At 43.8% G+C, this 19,508-nt stretch overlaps 1 protein-coding gene across 7 annotated transcripts in view; it reads left to right on the forward strand.

Annotated features, from left to right (window-relative positions):
• The window catches only part of REEP1 (receptor accessory protein 1), a 71,037-nt gene that overhangs the window by 35,328 nt on the left and 16,201 nt on the right, over nt 1-19,508 (forward strand). For 6 of the 7 annotated variants that reach the window (XM_080400411.1, XM_080400412.1, XM_080400414.1 and 3 more), the window contains 2 exons: nt 7,210-7,260; nt 13,156-13,324. In XM_080400411.1, coding sequence (XP_080256537.1) covers nt 7,210-7,260; nt 13,156-13,324 — 220 coding nt within the window. The remainder of the gene's footprint in view (nt 1-7,209; nt 7,261-13,155; nt 13,325-19,508) is intronic. The other variant, XM_080400413.1, reaches the window with a different exon arrangement.

A 19,508-nucleotide genomic window follows, 5' to 3' on the forward strand; every position in this document is an offset into this window, starting at 1 on the left:
AAATACAGGGTTAAGGCTGGGGTCTGCTTCAGGTCTCTATTGAATTTTGTGTTTTCCATCAGTAGCATTAGCAATTCTGTTCATCACAGCCTGTGCTCCTCATTTTCACTGTCAAAATAGGAGCATGCTTCCATGAAAGATGCTGATGTTAGGTGAACAAGTTAACACCCTAGCAGGGAAATTTTTATTTTTTTTGGTCAGCACCTTCTGCAGTGAAGGGAAAAGCCATCTGCACCCCATTTTTTTCATTTGTTATGCTGAGTTGTTGAGAAGTCTGGAGGATCTAGTGACTTACAGTTTGGGTACAGACAGAAAGCAGATGTGATTTGAAGCTCATGAAGGCTAAAAGATTGTCTGCAAGGCTTACGCATGACATATCTGGTGTATAACTCTTTGGTGACGTATTTATGTAAGAGTGAATGGGAAGTGGCAGTAGTCACTTCTGGAGAATGAGTAGACACTGGTTGAATGGTCTTACTTGAGGAGGTGTATCCTGTATTCTGTTCCTGGCTTAGAGCCAAAATCAGAAAATAGCTGTTATCTCTGTTGCTTTGTTTGTGTAAAAGCTGCAAGGACTTGATAACTGCATTTTGTGGTCCTCCTCTCTGGCGGTGGATTATCATGGCTCAGGGTAGATGTGTGCAGTGACTATCCCCTTGTGTTTTGGGGGCAAGGCTTGTACAAAAGATACGACTTTCATGCAGTCAGATACAATGCTTTTGCAAAAGGATAGTAGAAACATATGGGTAAGGTAGGTACTGGTATTAGGAAAAGCATGTGAATGGGAGTTGGAGGAAATTATTTTCCTTTGTGAAATGGTTTTCATATGACCTCGGGCACATCATTTTAGTATGTCTTGGCCTTACCTTCTGTAAAAATGCATAATACATCCCTAGGAGGCCAAATACCATAAAGTCTGTAAAGCATGTTGAATGCATGGTGTTATAGAAGTGGAGAGCCCCTGGGGTGTGCCATGCACATGTAGGATCACAAGAATATGTAAAAGCTATATCCCATTCCAAAGAAAAACCAAGAATTGCCTCCCTTTTCCCTGCCAAGCATGGTGCAGGCAGTCAGGCCTGGCTTAGTTCTTCTAACTGTTCTTCAGGGGGGAGGCTCTGCTAACCCAGGCACTGCTAGCTAATCCAGACCTGCACTGAAGCCTGGGATAAATGTGGAGCTAAGGCAAAGCTGTCTATTATATGCCCAACAAAACAACATTCGTATGACACCTCGATGGCACTTAACACTTTCGGTGCTGCTGTGTAAACCTGAAGAAGTCACACCATAGACATAAATAGGCTCTGGGAGTGCCTGTTTTGCAGCACTGCCTTTGCTCTGAGCCCCTCCTTACAAGGTGCTGCAGACTCTGTGCTAGAGCCCTTTTTAGGACACAGTGAGAAACTATGCGTGAATCCCAAAGGAACTCTAGTTCCTGTTTGGGTAGCTCCTGAGTATGAGAAGCTCAACAGTAGCCCAGATGTACAGTGCCAACCTGTTCATCTCAGGACTGTAACTGTGTCTTCATTAGCTCTTCAACGTGAATGAGCAGTCAGTACCACAGTTTTTCTTCCCACTGTTACGCTTTTCTCTTGTTTTTCTTAAGAATCTCACTGTCTTGAAATGTGGCTCTTAGTGGCAATGGGAAGCTGGGTAGAAGGGAGAAAAGTCTCCGGAGTACAAGGAAGCTATTGTTTTGCGTGAGTTAATGAAGCTCCCCATTCAGTGGTGGAAAAAAGAAACACTGTGACTTATGTGGTATTGTTGTATGGCACATCTGCCAGCCTAATTTGAGAGAAAACAGTTAAGATACTGTAGCCTGTGAATGGACCAGAAGAGTCTTTCCTGCACACTACTTCAGGGAGGGGAAAATGATCTGTTGATAAGACTGAGAGGTTGTTGATGGATGGATGGATTGATTGATTTTTAGAGCAAAGCAAGGACTTTCATGTCTTTGCTTCAGCCTTGACATTTAAATTACCCTGAATATGTGAGGAAAAATAGGCCTCCTGGCTTCCTTCAGCACTTCAGTACGTGGCCTCCAGCAAGTTCCTGGCTTCTGTATGCCTCAGGGTGCAGATCCAAGAGACAGGGTGAGCTGATCTAACAGCTTTCCTCCAGAATGGGATAATGCTCCTGCTCCCAGTGAGTTACTGTGCACCAGCTCTTTGGACCTCCTCAGGTTATCTCTGATTTATCAGAAAGCTAATCCAGAAAGAGAAAGAAAGGGAATACTGTTTTTTGAGATCACAAATGTGTCTCGAGTACCTGAGCCAGCACAAGGGAAGGGATGAAACTGCATTATGAGGAGTATGACCAGAGGGGAGGAAAGCAAGATCATCCCTTCTTGGTTGTGGGAAGCAGATTAGCTTTGCTGCTTATGGAACCACACCTTAATACATTTACTCTTCATGGTATAATAGTCAAGAATGGTTAAAGCAGCTTCTGTCCCTTGCCTTTCTCACACTGAATTTGTTGTCTTTCGGGCAGGGAGAGCTGAATGGCTGTGATATACAGCCTGATGTGTTGAAGTACAGAAGTGCTGAGCTGGGGTTCCTCAGGTACTCGGGATGTGAGATGTGAGTGGTCGGGTGTGGATGTGTCTCCTTTTAGCTGTTCCTGCTGCTGTGAAAAGAGAGGAGTGATACAAGCAGGTATGGGTGGTAACGGCTTTCTCTTGCCTGAAAACAGGTTTTCAGCTGCTCTTAAATGTATGTCAATGCCCTTAATTGCTCACTTGAGAAGGAGGTATAACAGAGCTAGATTATTCTGCATGAGAGAAGTTTAAATGGCAAATTATCTGGAAAACACTTTGAGGAGACAGATGCCACACAAGACTGCAGTGCTGTCCTTCAGGGGAAGTTTCCAGGGGGAGAGGAAAGAGCATACTATTTCTAAGGCTTATACTGGCTTTCCCAATGCCAAGGTTTAAGTGTATCCAGCTACCCTGTGATAAGTGTTGATGGGTTAGTGAGCCCTGAACAGGTTCATTGGGTTTCAGCCTTTAAATGGAACATGTTAGAATTGGAACTTATAGAGATGACCATCTATTCAGAAGCACTGAGCTCCTGCAGCTGCCACAGAAAATGTGTCTTTTAGCAGCAAGTCAGTGTGAGGATCTGTTTTATTTCCTGCTTTGCTTGGATTAATGGGTGAGAAAAAGATACTTTTTTATTAAGAAATGGACCCTCAGGCTTTGCAGATCAGTATCTTCTAGTAGCAAATACAGATTGAGCTGCTGGGCTGAAAGTGTACTCTGTACAGACCTGTTTTCAGCAAATTAGCTTAAATCCAAAGGCTCCTGTACTTGGAGACATGTCTTCCACTGTGCATAGCTGTCTTCTCCTTTCTCTCCGAGCTGTGGTAACTGATCTTGTGTACCCACAGGATCCATCATGTTCTTTTGTCTTTCGTGTTAACATCTTTGGGTAAAGCCTATCTCTTTGTTCTTTTTATCTGTTATCTTTTTTTTTTTTTTTTTTTAATCCATCACCTTTTTATTTATGCAGCACAATGCAGCTGGCTGATTACATTTGTGTGTAACAGGCTGCTGCTTACATGTTTACCACATGCTGAGGTGATGCTAGCTGTGCAGAGCCACGCCTTCCTTATCTCTGATCCCCTGGCCCTTTCCCCTTTCTATCTTAAACAGCGTACAGTTTTAGTTAGCCAACTGCAGGCTTGTCTGCCTTCCCCTTCCTCCTGCTCCCTTCCCCTGCTCTGTTTTGTTTTGAAGCCACAGTTGTGCTAACACTGGCACAAACCTGTGCCAATTCATTTTACAGGCTGAGGAGCTGTCAGTGTCCCAAGTACCCTGAGTCTGCCCAGCTGGCTCGCTTGGGTGTTTTCTCTCTCCACAGAGTCTATTTTTGAAGCTCTAAGCAGACAGAGCATTGGAGATCTGCTCTTATTACCCGTACTAGGTGCTCAACACAGATCTTTTCCCTGCCACCAGCAGCCTGCATCCCCACCAAGGAGCATAATCTCATTTGGGACTCTGTAATCCTGTCCTCATTACTTGGTCATTCTGTCACATGCTGTGACTTCAAGTAGATCAGTCCTAAGTGGCAGGATTAGATGACCGAGCAGTAAATCCTGCTGCTTTTTGTGTGTTTTCAATTAGTTCCAACTAGTTCAGCCATTCCTGTTCCCAAAGAGCCCTGGGCACTGACCACCACCTTCTTTCCAGCTCACCTCGAGGGAGAAGAGAGGCAGAAAAGGAGCCTGCTTTTGGGTCACAGCAGAAGGGAAGAAGCAGCAAGGCTGTTACAGCCCCAGTAGTGGGGCAGGTGCAAGGCCTTGGCCAGGCAATGGAGCTGACAGATGGAGGCCTGGACATAAGTGGGCTTTTCCTTGGCACCAGTCAGCTTTTCCAATGTAAGCGGCTGGGACACGTATGTGGCTGCAGTGAGGAGGGGTACCAATGGTTTGGAGGCAGCACCAGCCTTCTCCGGCACACTCATATGTACTCCCTTGCTGTCACCATGCTCCCAGCACTTTTTCATGCTCTGTCTGTCACCCTGAGGCTCCTACCACTTGCTGCCTTGCCCTGTCCCCAATCCCCAACTCTTCTCCCTGCTTGCCTTCTCAAGATGCTGCCCAGCCCTGCCATTGCCTCCTCTGTCTCTATGACCTGCCCATCATCAGGGTTTCCCAGATCCTGTTTGCATGTATCCTTGTTCCTCACCCTGAACAAACCAATTCTGCCAAACAGGCCAACATCTTTCCCTACCCTCAAGACAAATCCTGCTCCCAACCACTTACCCATTCTGGAGCTGCAGCCTCAACTTTGTTCTTCAAAGGAGAGCTGCAGAAAACATCTCACAGCCAACAGATCATCATAACCCAGAGGTTTCTGATAACGTACCTTCCTCTGTCCTTCTACCCTCCCGTCTGTAGGGCAGGGACTATTTGCACAGCAGCTGGTGCTATGGCCCATTGCGTGCCCCTTGGTACAGCCTGCCTTTAAGAAGGGGAGTGGGGCACAGCGTGTTGCTGGCAGTGGGTGCAGTGTCTTGGCAGGAGATGATAAATGAGGTGGAGGGAGCAGGCATGCATGATTGGTGTTGATGAAAAGCCTGTTTGTGCCTAATAAGTCTGAGAAACAGTCCAGGAGCCTTTCATGCATGGAGAAACATGGCTTGCGGTGCTGCCAGAGCTAGCAATCACTCTGGTTATCGGTTAAAAGGACCAGGCATGCAGACAAAGTCAGGAGGGTTTCAGTATGTGCATCCACCTCTAACTCTCAGGAGTGCAGTGTCAGCGGTTTCCAAACTGCTTTAGCTTGCCACCACCAGTCTGGTCTGGCATTGTCACTTCCATTTTCACCTTTGGTCTCACCCATCCCCTGGGGGGTTGCAGCTCCCCTACTTGAGGGTCCCTTAGCGCAATGAATTTATTGGGAAGTTTCCCAGTGCATTTGCTCATTTTTAAAGCCAGGCACTTGAAGGGAAGTGCTAGTGATGATTTAGATTTTATCCTCTGTAATCAAACAGCATCTTTTCATTTATTTCTAGTATCTGGCTGGTATAGCCGGTGCAACTGCCTGAAAGTCAATAGTTAGATCCCTGATTTTCCATGAGAATTGAGACCTAGTTTCTGTGGGAGTTTGGAGCAAAAACTTTTATGGGAGAGACATTACCTTTTGTGACACGACAGTGGAGAACTGCACTTTTACTTAATTGGGAAAGAGGGAAGCAGAGGGTGGGGAGCATCCTTTCCTTTAAGATGCTGGATAAAGCCTCTTTGTAATTATTAGATCCCACTGCTTGACAGGAGAGTGTTTCTTCATGTACGAAATGTATCGGAGGGCAGTTCTGACCAATCTGCTAGCTACCATATCTGTAATGGCCACATTGTGTGCCCTGGTCTGTAACATGATCAAGAGCTGCAGAAGTCAGAAGTGATTTAGAGTACACAGTTTGAGAAACCTTTGGGGACCCATTAGCGCTGTCTCAGAAGGGCTGACTGAGCATGCTACTTTTGAAAGTAGCTTCCTTTAAAGGATTTCCATTTGGGATCCAAAATCAAAGATCTCACGGCTGAGCTATGTTACATCAATAAAAAGGAACAACAAATGGCTTTCTTAAACCATATGATAGAGTGCCACTGATCACAGTATTTTGTGAACTGTTCTGTCATGGCGTGATGTATCTTTCATTCTTAAGTCTTTGAGAATCTGTTTTTCCCAAATCATGAAAAACCCAGTGCTGTTTGAGCTACCATCCAAGTAGCTGTTTCTAGTTTATCTCTCTTGTTGGCTCTTTCATTGGCGTCTCCAAGAAGCAGACAATAGCCAGTGAATGCACACGGCAGCAGAACCAAACAATAAATTTATACAGAGAGACTAGGCTGGGAGAGACAATAACAAACAGTTCCCAGGAGAGGAAATGAACTGCACAAACAAAAAGGGTGGATGAAATTAAGTTTCCACCATCAACATTAACGTCAGCTGGTTTCCCTTTGAGTCTTTAATACTGTCTGACACCTCCAAACTGGGTGGCTGTTTCAGGCTAGGCATGGCACGCAGGCCCTGGCTGTAAGGATATTGCTTTTAGGATATTTGTGTTCATGTGGTGGCAGAAGCAGTTTCCTCCTTCACTGAGGCCTGTGCTCAAAGCACAAAGCAAATGTTTTTGCTCTTAGCAGGGCCTGCCTGCAGCCAGGCGTGATAATGCACCTGCGTGCAAACACCCACTCGTTGCCATGAGTAATTCCCCAGTGTTACTCTACTTCTCAGAAGACCTGTCAGTCACCAGGAGGTCAGTCCTAAATGACTGCCACGTGGCCCCCACCTAATCCTGTGCCTAAATTAGTCATAAATGCACTCTGCTCTTAATGATCTTAAGTGGATTACCGAGGTGGCCAGACACTGGGGGTTTCTCCAGTGGGGAGCATCGGTCAAGTGCAAGGAGTGGAATGGCAGCCTGTTGTGTTTATAATTTGCTGTACTCTTTAAACACACTTGCTAGGTAACACCCTGTTAGCTGGGGTTATGGAGTGGTTTCCCCACCTCTCTGGGAAAGCTGAGGAAGGGACAACCTACATTCAAAGGTGTAGCCCACAGGTGGGTGTCCCTGCTTTTTATGTGTGTGTGAGTCCCTGCACATGGTGCTAGTGTCTCGCCTCGATTACTTATGCTTCACATAGATCTTATTTGCAAAGCTTTTATGTGCGTTGCCACAATGGCTCTCTTTTTTCCCTTGCTAGGTCTCTCAGCTACTTCATTTACACTTGTATTTGGACCAGGAAAAAGGGCAGGTAATCTGCTGAGTGCTTATACTAATGCCTAACTAACATCTGCCTCTACATTAGACTAGTTTGAACTGTTTTCAGCTGAGATTGGGCTGAGGCCAGACGCTGTCTGCTCTATTTCCAGTGGGTAGATCCTGCGTGCTGAGCTTTAAAAGCCTGTCTTTGATCTCATCAGCAGAATGCCTTCCAAGTCCTCCTCTGGCAATCAGAGGGACTCCAGCAACCAGGCAGGGAGCTTTGTATGTGGAAAACCCACTTAACTCAGGTTGTTGCTACTGCATTAGTCAAGCTGCTGTGTTTGCTGTTGTTTTCTCGCTAACAGGTAAAGGGAGCCTCTCTCCCACTGCTGTAATCCCATTAGGGTGGTTGGGGTTGCAGTTGAGCTAGTGAGGCTGGGGCTTGGCTCAGAAGTGAAGATGCACTTCTGCAAGCACTTTCTGATAGGTGTGGTTGGGGAAGTCCTGTGGACACCATAGTGATAACTGACATCCTAGGAACATGCACTACACCTTGTAGTGAGTATCTGAAGGATGGAGGCTGTAACATGCATGCAGACATGTCTGCTAGCGTGGAGGGGAGCTGCTAACTAAAGTTACAGCAAAAAGATAGGAGAACATTAACAGGTTTAGTATTGTGCTGGAAGTGTGGTGAGTGTGACTTAATGTTCTCTTGCCTGGCCTTTAACTACTGATCTTAGGATGCACAAGGCCAGAAGATGCCATCCTGTATTAACGCTGATCATATTAAAAGCTTCTCTTTTATGACTTGACGTTTATTGGTTCCTGATTTATGTCACTTCACCACGCTGTGTTATAGTTTCTACAGCTGTAAAATGGGGTTTGTACATATTAGACATGTTTTGAAGCCTGAATAATGTCTACAGAATTATTTTGGATTGTCAGACTGAAGGTATGAGAAAATCTAGACACTGTTATTTGTTTATATTCAGATCCTATTTAGTGGAACTGTTATATAAATTGCAGATTTTTACATTATGTTCCTAGTTTTTTTTTTTTACCCAGACCCTATGTAAAGCTACCTACATATGTGGAGTATTTTTAATGAATAATTCGATTGGATGTAGACCCAGTTTTTCCAGACTCCTGAATTATTTCCCTCTAGAAAGTTTTACTTCAAATGTGAATGCAGAGATTAATTATAGAGAGGTAAAGTAAGACAATTCCAGATATTCCAGCTATTTCTGAAGGAATGCCTTTGACAGTGCCTGTCACAATACTGACTTCAAGTTTTGGGAAGATTTGATCCTTCCAAGCAAATACTGGTTGCATCAGTGTTTGTGCTCTGGGCCCACGGTTATGTTCATTTCTGGAGATGACGATGTCTGCAACGTTTAGAGGAAGGTACCTGAAGAAGTCTGCTTTCAGCTTGTGCCATACCTTCACCTATGTGGTGAACTTTCCTACAGGCAAGAAGATCAGATGAATTTGGGAGCAGGGAACAGAGAGACACCTGCTCCTAGTTGTTGCCACCGAAACCTCACCATCCAGTGAAACCACTGTCTACGGGATCAGAAGTGCTATGCTTATGGGGACAGTCTGTGTCCTAGGAGAAGCTGGATGAGGTAGAAGTCAAGTCTGGGCAGGTAGTCTTGTGCCTAGGGAGAGTAATGTGCAGTCTTCCAGCACCACTTAATGCTTGTGTCTTCTACCAGGGGATGAAGTCCCCAAAATACAGGTCCCACGCTGCCAGCACAATCATCCTGACAGGTCACTTGGTGTTCAGTGATGGGAGAGGGAGAGGTGATGTCATCCATAGTCCCACAGCCCTCCCAGTCCCCATTTTCAAAAGCTTGTATAATAACATAATGCTGTTTTGCTGTTGACACAGTCAAATATCACCCCAGCTACTGTCATGATATTACTGCTGTCACATTCTCTAGGATAAAACTAGCCCAGATCTGTGTGGACATGCTGCAAACATGCCTCTGGCCTGCAGCGTGGACATAGATAGCTTCGGGACCTGGATCTTCTCTCTGTGCAGACACACACTGTGCTGAAATTCCTGGGACATCTCCCATGTCTGTAGCAGTTGGAAGAGCATCTGTGTGCTCATGGCCAAGACAGTAAACAACTATCCCCGAAACAGCTGCTCTTCATCTTCCATATAACTGTTTCAACCAAACACTGCCCAAGATGTGTGCTATGCTAAATATATTCTGTTGTGAAATAAAGCTATTAACTTGTTTTTTCTTTTGTTAATATGTGATAAGTCTTATTGTGGAATAATAAGCATTACAGCTGGATAAAATCTTTATTGCTAAAACAGATAGCTACAGCAGTGCAGACCCTCACAGTGCTGGCTTTGCAAATGTTTGTAATTTCATATACAGCAGCTGCTTATCTGACAGGGAAATTAAGGTTGGTAGCAACATTTGCCGTTTTACTCTGAAACCATCCTGATTCTGTTGTAATCATCTTTGATTATCATCACACTTTCTGTCATGTTTCTATTTGGGGTCAGGTAGAAATGTGGCAACTGGGAAAGAATTGTGTTATGTTGTATCCTACGAGCAATTTCATCAAGTCTATCTCTACACAGACTGAAGGTGCAAAACTTTGAAGGAAAGTAAATGGGAGGGAAGTCAGCAGGCTTTCCCGCGTGTTCAGTTTCCTCACTTGGCCTAAGCCTTTGCTATTCCTGCCATTTCTGAGGTTTGGACAAACTGCTGGAATGGTAGGAACAGTAATATTTTGCTGTTATCTATGTGATAAGCAACCTTTATCTTTGCTGTTATAAATTCAGGTTAAATTAAAGCAAAAATCAAGAAAAGGCAATTTTAAAATTTCTTTCCTGGAGAAAATCAAAGTTGTTTTAGCAGAGCTGCTGTGGCTGTTTAAGGCTGTGGTTGTGTATTATATGCTGATGTTACAGACCCACAAGATGACAAGCACATACCAGGCCCTTGTTGTTTTATAGCTTTCTCTGAGGCCTTTGATCATTATATGCCACTTTATCACAAGTTGCAATGCAAGAATATTAACATATCATCTTCATTTTCAATGCAAAAGGGCGCATTAGTGTCATCATCCCTGCCAGGTTGGTCTGACACATGAATCTTGTCTCTAATCTGACTCATGTCCGCATACATAAATCGCTTGGTGGAATGAAATGGTATTTGGGTTAGCTGCTGAGCAGAGCTGCTGGGAGGAGGTTAAAAGCTTGAGCACTGCTGACGCTTGAGCTGGTGGTGTGGGAGCAATACAGGACTCAGGTTACAGCAGCTTGTCGATTGCTAACCCCGATTGCTAACCCTCCGGCTTTGCTGGTCCAGGCATTCTGCAACAGCAAAATACTGTTTAGTCGTCTGATTGCTCTCGCTAGGGGTCTATCTGTTGTAGTCAGGCTGCAGGGTAGGGTGTCCTGTGTTAGCTTTAAATCAGCTACTGAGAATAGGATGGTGGTGCAGGAATTCAGTGCAAGCTACAAAACCCATCCAGAACTCTGCTGCTCTGAGCTCTGGGCAGCAGAGATCACCCCCAGCTAACCAGCCATGCAAGGAGATTTCAGTATACCAGCCCAGTAACAGCTGGAGCCATGAACTGCAGAATAAATGTACATTAGACTGGCCGAAGAGGAACAACTTGAGATGCCACTTGAAGTGAGAACTTCTCCCAGGAGTGGCTCAGCCACAGGAGTACCCAAAATTCAGACATCAACTCTTGTGGCAGGTTGGAGAATGCAATAGCATAGGTGAGATTTTTACAGAACTCCTAGGACTCCACTGCCAAGTATATAAAATCAGCAAAATAAAATGTCTTGGTATACAAGAAAAAAAAGCCCCATCCATTTAAAAAACTTCAGAAGGTGGAACAGGATAATGGAAAAGAGCAAAGTAAGTCTGCAAGAAGAACACGGTAGGTGTGTGGACACTTCTCTGTAGCAGTCTGCAGAAAAGCAAAATGCTGTCAAACACAGCAGACGTAGAAAGATCTTAAGAAACCACATGTTCAGTAAAATTAATTAAAAAATCTCAGTGCATCTTCCTGGCTAGCTCTACCAGATGACTCTGTCCCACCAAGGACAGTTAAATTTTATTTTTCTCAGATGATGCATACTTCTACTGATGATGCTCAGGGACGCAGCATTGAAGACTTTATCGTCATGTGCTGTTTGCTTCTTGCTGATGCAAAAAAGCGCTGTAGTCCAGGATGGATAGCTTGCCCTTGGTTAAACTGATATGCTCTGGAGCCGAGAAGGAAATCTGAACTCGTTATATATGTATAAAAAGCTTCAGGATGAAAAGTTGGGAGACTACTGATCTAGCAGTTCTCTTCAATGTAGAAAGTGCAGACCATCACAGTGGCTGTAGTTATAAGCACCTGCTGCCTTGTCTACTTACAGTCCCTAAAAGTAAAGTGCTAAGGCATTTATATGGGGTAGAAGCAGTGATTTTCCATGGCTCTGCATGCAAAATTTCTGAAGTGATGTTGGTAAATCAATACTTGCGGGTAAATTAATGCATTGTCTTCACAATGTATCAATGCCAGTGCACTAGGGGGACAGGTAGTGTTGCCAAATTGCTTTAGCAAGGAGTGGTGCAGTCTTGCCTTTGATCATAGATGGTCAGGATGAGTCCTTTCTCTGTGCCAGGCCAGCACCAGAGCACTCTCCACTGGCCCCTCACCTGCACCCTGGTTTTGTGCGCAGGATACTCAAATCTGCAGCCTGTAAGGGAGCATGACGTATGCTGGTCCAGCCCCAGCCTAGAGCACTCTGGCAGCATTCAGGCTATGCTTCCACTTATGTACTTTACACATCTAAATGAAACTGGTGTGTGAATTACTAGGATGTGCCTTCTCTGTTTTGTTAAACAGGGCAATATTTATTGTTGTGTGCCATCTTTCTGATTTTACCTCAGTCAGAACTTCCATTGAATTTTTCCTAATTTATACTAGCAGAAATAATTTTATAATCAGGCTCTATGTATTTATTTCAGTATTTTTTCAAGACTGTGAATGCTATGAAGTGTCTTTCAGACCCTCCCCCCAACAAAATATTAAAACCTAAATGCACTTTTTATCAGCTATGCTATTTATATTCTGAATGTCACTTAACATAACCAACAGAGAAGGATAGCTAGGTTCTGTATTGACTGTATTTTCTGGCATTCTTACTTCATGGCAGTGGTGTAGTATGAGGTTACACAATTCAGAAAGAGGTATAATTATAGTCAACTTTTTGGTGGGATATAGTTTTGATGAAAGATGTCTTTTAACCAACCCATCCTTTACAAAGAACAGCAACATTCTTTTCACCAAGGAATACGTTTGTTGCCTGATTGAGAACTAGTCTAAAAAGAAAGAAAAATGTTGTGTTACTTTATTTCTTCCTTAAGCTGCAAGAAAAAAAAGCACTGGAATATTTCTTTGCATTTAGTAATAACTTTTTATTTAAATTTTCAAATTTTCTGTGCTCTGGAAATTCTGTGTATGACTGAGAACAGCAAGGTGAATATCATCATAGATAATTAACTTTAAAAGGGAGTTATTTTGATGCAGACCATTTAATTGTGTTTCTGAAACCAAGCACCTATTTGACTCAGATCCTAGTGAAGAAAAGTACCTACCAGAAAGATACAACAACATCCTGTGCCTTTAGATGTGGCCAAGGCTGCCCTAAGCCCAAATGACTGCATTGAAGAATCAGAGATGCTTGTTGTCAAAAGTTTGAATGACTTTGTGTATAGAACCACTCCAAAAGAAAGAGAGGGAAATGATGCTTTTAACAACTCATTTTTTGTCCTCTCTAGGTTACTGGACCAGGCGATTTTGTCTCTTCCTGTTGTCCTGATGGATTTCAATGAGCAAGGGAGACAAAAGTCATAAAATACACTGTTGAATCTAACTTTTATGTGTGTTATTTGCTTGCTTGTTTAACTAGGGACAGGGGGCCCTGTCTGAAAGATTGAGGAGCTTTAGCATGCAGGATCTCTCGACAATTCGTGGAGACAGCAGCAGCACTGTTCCTCCTTCAGTCACTGTACGAACAAGTAGCAAACAGAGCCAGCCAAAAACATCCAGAAGTGCATCAGAAGGCACTGGCAGCTCAGGTAAGTGCCAGCATTATTTGCAGTGTTGTGTTGTCTGGAATATCACACAGTTGAATGAAGTCATGCAGTCGGCAGGAATATATAGAAACAGACATTGCAGGCAGCACATACCAGAATTCGCAGGGCACAGACATGCTGTTGAGTCTCTTGGCACTTAAGAGAGAAAACGTATCATCGTTTGATGGTTACTATTCCTGGCTGGTACTAAGAACGGGACTTGAGCGTATGAGGGAGCCAGCATCAATCCTTGCAACTTGAGCTGAAAAGTTAGGTTCTGGCATGAGAGCTGCAAGCCATGGTGGGTTTTCAATGAGAGGAGCTAATGGAAGTGTGAAAAGAGAGGATAAGAATGCACAATAGTGGGCAAGGCTCATTATTATGATCAAAGCCCTGGTATGGTGATACAGTCTCTCTCTCTTATGCCAACTAAACATAAATGTGAGTTCTAATGGCTATCTGGTTTGAATTAAGTCCACTTGTGTTTCTTATAAACTGTACAGTAGCTGTTACAACATTTGACAGTTTTAGTTCCAGAACTTTATCACTGATGAAGCCTACTGAGAAATAAAACCCATATAAAGCACTCCTGGAAGCAAAGACCCAGATCTGACAGCTGTTTATGATATGAGGGATGTCTGTATAAGCAGTGTTACAGAAAACAAGTCTCTCTGAAGGGCAATGGTTTGTTTTCAAATTCTGAAAGAACAAAGGGAAGAAACACCATGGTAGGAATAAGATCCATTCCTGAGGATTCAGTTACAAAAAAAATCTTAGTGAGCCCAGATCTAAAACATTTAATTTGAGGTAGCTTTGCAGATTAGATCTCAAAAATTGAGACATGGAAGGATATCCCAAGCAGGGGGTTCCAGATGGCTTCCAGGATTCCTGAACACTACCAAAGGTCATGCAACTCTACTGCTGTGACGAGAAGCCACAGAGAGTTCCAGGCACGTTGCACTTGGTAGCTTGTGAAACACATGCTGGCAAGATTGAAATTTAGCAGTTTCAGGTTGTTTGTGTTGAGGTCTGTGCAAACATTCACTATGTTTCAAGCCCATGTAGATTGCTGCTCCTTCTAGTTTGCTGTACCTTTGGAATGTACTGGAAATGTGTTGTCCTTTCTAAGGAGTATCCTTCAAGCCCTTTACAAATTCTGAGAATTATAGCTCACAGACTTTTCTTTTGTTTGGTTTTTTTTTAATATCATCTGTTGAATAAATTTTCTTTACAGGTAAACTGAAATAGCTAATGTTGGTGCACAGTGGTTTTATTCTGATGTTTATGTAAGGTCTTGTATACACTTCTCTTGAAGTAATTAATCTGAAAGTTAAGTGTTCAAACACAAAATATTACACTCTTACTAAAAAAAAAATAATCAAATTTTTAGACCAAAATAACCAGTGGCACAAATAAAGTTTAATTCAGTTATCTTAATTCTATGTTATGTAGAGCAGCCTTTGTAGTTTTTTACTTAAGGCAGTGAACTCAGCTTACCTGGCCACAAACCCCTATCTTAGCACACAGAAGTTTTTGATTTAGATCTGGTTTTGTATCAATACTGTATAAGGATCTCTCAGAATGAATCTCTGGAAAATTGATTTGTTCATAAACTTTTCAAACTGAGCCTAGAGTTTATCACAAAATTTTGGATCTGAGTAATTTGAGATCTTGTTTTTAGTTCTTCTTTTAATGAGAATAACACAAATTTGCAAAAGCTTCCAAGATCTTTATCTGTCCTATCTCACTTAGTGATTTTCTAATCACTAAGGTCCCTAATCTAGCCCCTTCTTCCCCTGAAGACAGTATGGAGAGGCACCTCCAGAGGGTGATTTCACTCACAGGTGGTGGCATCATGTTGTGAGGAAAACTATGGCCACAGTTTTGCTCTCACTTTAATCAGATTAAGTGAAAGATATGGTCCTGGTCTTTTCGGTCCTTGTGCTTTTTTTGTGCGGGCACAATTATATATGTCATCAGAATCTCTAGAAGGGCAAATTGATCAAAGTCGTAAGTATCATGTGTTTGTGTGTGTATGTATGGAAGAGTGTGATCTATCAGCCAGGATGTATCACATCTTGAGGGCCGTATTCGGGGTGAGGCAACACTGCTCTAGGCACACCAAGCCCAGACATGGTGCCATCACTCCACCTTCTGTATTTGTTTAGTTGCAGTGTTGCACATAAGCAAGGGGCAGACAGAATTTGCTGCCTATTCTTATGCTGTATATACACGTAATACATACATATATGAGTATGTGCATGAGCGATCACTACAGAACAGCTGACACACAGCTTTTTTTCCTGTCCCAAAGCCCTCAGATAACACAAATGTCCGTGTCAGCGGTCCCCACTGCCTCACAGAAACATCAAACTTCTCTTTATATTCCTGCTTTAGAGATAACGGGACATAGTTGGTCTGACACCAGATGGAGTCAGCAAAAATACCCCAGACTGTTTGACATGAGGATGACTCAGCCAAAGACCTCACCTTTCTTGTAAAGGTCTTCCTAACCAGCTGTTAGAAAGCCCGACAGCGGTAGCTGGGATACACGAAACAACTTCAGAATATTAGTAGAGAGCCTGGCTGGGGCTGCAAATGTTGTACCCTTGATCAGTGTAGATCCCTGCTTTATAGAGACACTTAGGGAGAGCTTGAAGGAACAGGTCCTGTGTCTGCAGAACAAGCAGTGTGGTGGTTAGGAGGCAAGGCTATGAGTTAGGACACATGAATTCATACCCTACTTTATTGCAAATACTGTTATGACCTGGAGCATACCTTTGGTCCTCAGTGTGTCTGTAAACCTGAACAAATTGGACCTCCCATGCCCAGGTTGTGAAAGCCATATGTGGTAGAAGATGCATGTGTACTTTAAGGTCAATACCTTAGAAGATTTCTTATGTGGCTTTCCTGTACACCTTACTTCAGTGATTATAATATGCAAAATATCTGTGGAAAAGTCATGTCTATGGATTGATCCCAGTTTTGCAAGAAGGCTTCTCTGCGTGTAGTAACAGTGCTCTATCTTGCCACTACCTCTGAGAACTTTCTGGACAATGAAATGTCCTTTTTTACATTTTCCTTTCTTTTACTCAGTCCTTTGTTTCCCAACCCTGGCATCTGAGAAGTTGCATGTGGGAGTGCTGGGATCTTGATGACTTGCTGATCTGGGTACCAGTCTTACAGCCCTTCTGCCATTTGTTCATTCAGGTGCTTCCACCCCCACCCATTTCCCTGCATCCTCGATCCATACCAGTCTATTACAGTTCTCTGCAAGTGCAGCTCTCGGAGTCACTGCCTGAATTTACAACTGATCAGTGACTGTGGCAGGGACAAGAACCTGAAGCGTTACTGACTGGATGTGTTGAGGAGTGCTGCTGCAAGTGGGGTTTTCCTGAGGAAGGGGGCATCGCTAGGCCACAGCCAGCCTTGCAAGCGGAAAAGCCAAGTGCTGCTGTAGCAACTGTAACCCTTTTCACTTTGGGACTGGCATCCCTGTGCCTGGGAGCGTGTGTGAGCATCGCTCAGTCATATGGGGGTCACAGTCTTTGATGGAAGAGTACATACACAGATTGCCAAAGGGAGTGCTTTTATAGCTTCCTTTATTTCTCTGGTATGGCTGTCGGGGATGTACAAAGGCTGAAGAATTAGTTTTGTGTCTAGCACAGGCTCTTCATTCTCAACAGGAGAGATAGCCACATTGAAGAGAGAATAGCAGCCTTATGATAACACGATGTCAAATGCTACCCTCAGGTGATGAAACAACCTAGCTATGGTCACTCAGGCTGTCTACTAGTAATGAGCTGTGTACTCGGGAAGAAATCTGAGTTTGATCCAGATTAAAAATACTTTCCTGTACTGTTTTTGAGGGATTATTTTTAACTCAGACCAATTTGTTGATCTGCCTTCCTGGAAGCCTCCAAAATAACTGTTTTGGAAGACCTTTGTGGAGATATGTTATGAGATCAAGAGGCCAGGAATGGGAAGCTCTTCAAGCCAGCTTTGCTACTGAACGAATGGTACATGAAAGCACACCCTAGCTTACAACAGTGAGGCAAAGACAAGAGATGGCTCTTTAGGTTAAGGTTACAGGAGTTTAGGTGGGTCCCATTCCCTGAACAATGAAAACACAACCGGTTCTGGCGTGGAACTTGGTGTTGTTAGTTCCAGTCCTCTTGTGTGACTGTGAGCAGATATGACGTCTGAAAGAAAGTGATTTGGAAAGACAGGGGGATGGAGAGAGGTTTGTTGTCTTCCCTGCACAGATGACACTGCTGAAACCCCCCCACTCCTTCTGTGAACACCAGGAGTGGTTCAGCTTCTGGTTTCACATCTCTCAGGTATGTTTCCAAGCCCACTGAAACCCATGAAAAGACTCTCCTGACACTGGTGGGCTTTGGCTGTGGCCAAAAGCTGGCTGCAGGACCATGCTGTACTCAGGCTACATTGAATGACTGCTCAGCTTGTTTCGTTTCCATTGTTGTTATTTTTATAATGTGACTGATGCTGGGTAGATGGATTTGTGACTCTCTGAATCTCCTCTTGACACAAAGCACCGTGTGAAGTGCTTGGCATTTACTTAGTAACGACTGCATGCAGACACAGCAAAGGTTTATTTTTGCCTGCTGAAGAGTGTCTTATGAGGCCAAGAAATAGAATATGCAAGAGCTGCCTTTGAGACAAGGGAATTATTCCTTCTTTTCCTTGACCTTTTGCTGCTTATTTTTTTACATCTACCTTTTGCTGCCTTTGCTGCCTTTCAGTGGTGTCTGCTACACATTGAGCAGTCTCGCTTATGTGGATGGCCTTCCACGGCAGCCGGACTGCTGAGTGTGTAATGGGGCTCCAGTTATATTCATGCCCATACCACAGAAAGACCCTTCTCCTCTTCCTCACACCCAGTCAAAAGCTACATGCAGACAACACGAAGGGGCAAAGGCTGCTTTTGCCATGATTTGTGTGTGGCTGCTAACACCACCACCCCTCTCTCCATTACATGAGGCATTGCCACCGCTCCAGTGCAGCATGTGCACACCTTCCTTTGACACACACTGAGGAAACATGATGATCAGCCTTCCTCCATGTAGCAGGCCCACCACCTGTCTTCTTTATCTGATCTCTTGCTTTGCTCTTAGTTCAGCATTTCTCATTTTAGTGTCCTGGCACCCTGATGATAGCCTGTGATATTTTAGCTTCAATGCCTGTTCCAACCTGTGCTTCTTCCATAGGCAGAACTGTCTCTTTCCATTGGGAACTGTAAATGTCATGTGCTACTCATAGTTATGGAAAACTGGAGGCTCCAGAGCAACATTTCCAAATATTTTTCAAGGCAATCCTGTTGTTCTGGCAAATGTCCAGTAACAATCTACATACAGATGTGACTATTAATGGAGTGTGTGGGTGTGGGTGTGGCTTTTGCACTTCTTAACCTTACAGTATTGCCTTAAAAACATCCTGGACTGTGCAGATAAAACTTGTTCACTTTGTGATGGCTGGTGAGTGACACATGTGACTTGAGGAGTGCGATATTGACCACTGTGTCACATAGCTCAATCCCATAGCTGATGCAAACATGTCTCACAATTGTTGATGTCAGTAGAAGCCTCCAGCATGGGCTGGGTACTGGAGGGCAGCCTTGCTTTTGTGTAAGTCAGTGGGACATATTTCAGCAGCAGGAGATTTGTGTTGCATCACAGAATGGTCAATGTCCAGAGCTGACGCTGTCTGGGATAGAGAATCACGTATTACAGAACCACCCTCTGTAATGCCCAGACCCAGCGCCCTTTCTGCTTAAGCTTATCCCAGGCAGAGATCATTCTCAGATGGAATGATTTCAAAACAGAAATGCCCAGTGTGCTTTCTGATATTCTCCACTCCTCTATGCAGGAGCGAGTCAAGGCTGTTTCCTGGTTTTGCACTTAAGTGCTGAAGGCTTTGTAGGACAGAACAAAGGTAGGGGAATATCAGCATTCGGAATATATCTGCGTAGTTCAGTCCCCACCAAGCAGAAAAACTCCAGAAAGATGCGTGAGAACAACATGTATGTATATGTTGTATGAGCTCTCAGAAAATAAACTGTCATAAATCTGTGATCAGCTACCATCTGTGTAAAATCAGAGGCTCAGCCTACAGCAGTCCTCTTGACACTGGTTGAGACTCATCTCTTTTATACGAAGGCCATAGTTTC

Source organism: Falco punctatus (assembly GCF_963210335.1).
Source record: "Falco punctatus genome assembly, chromosome: 1".
Classification (NCBI taxonomy): domain Eukaryota; kingdom Metazoa; phylum Chordata; class Aves; order Falconiformes; family Falconidae; genus Falco; species Falco punctatus.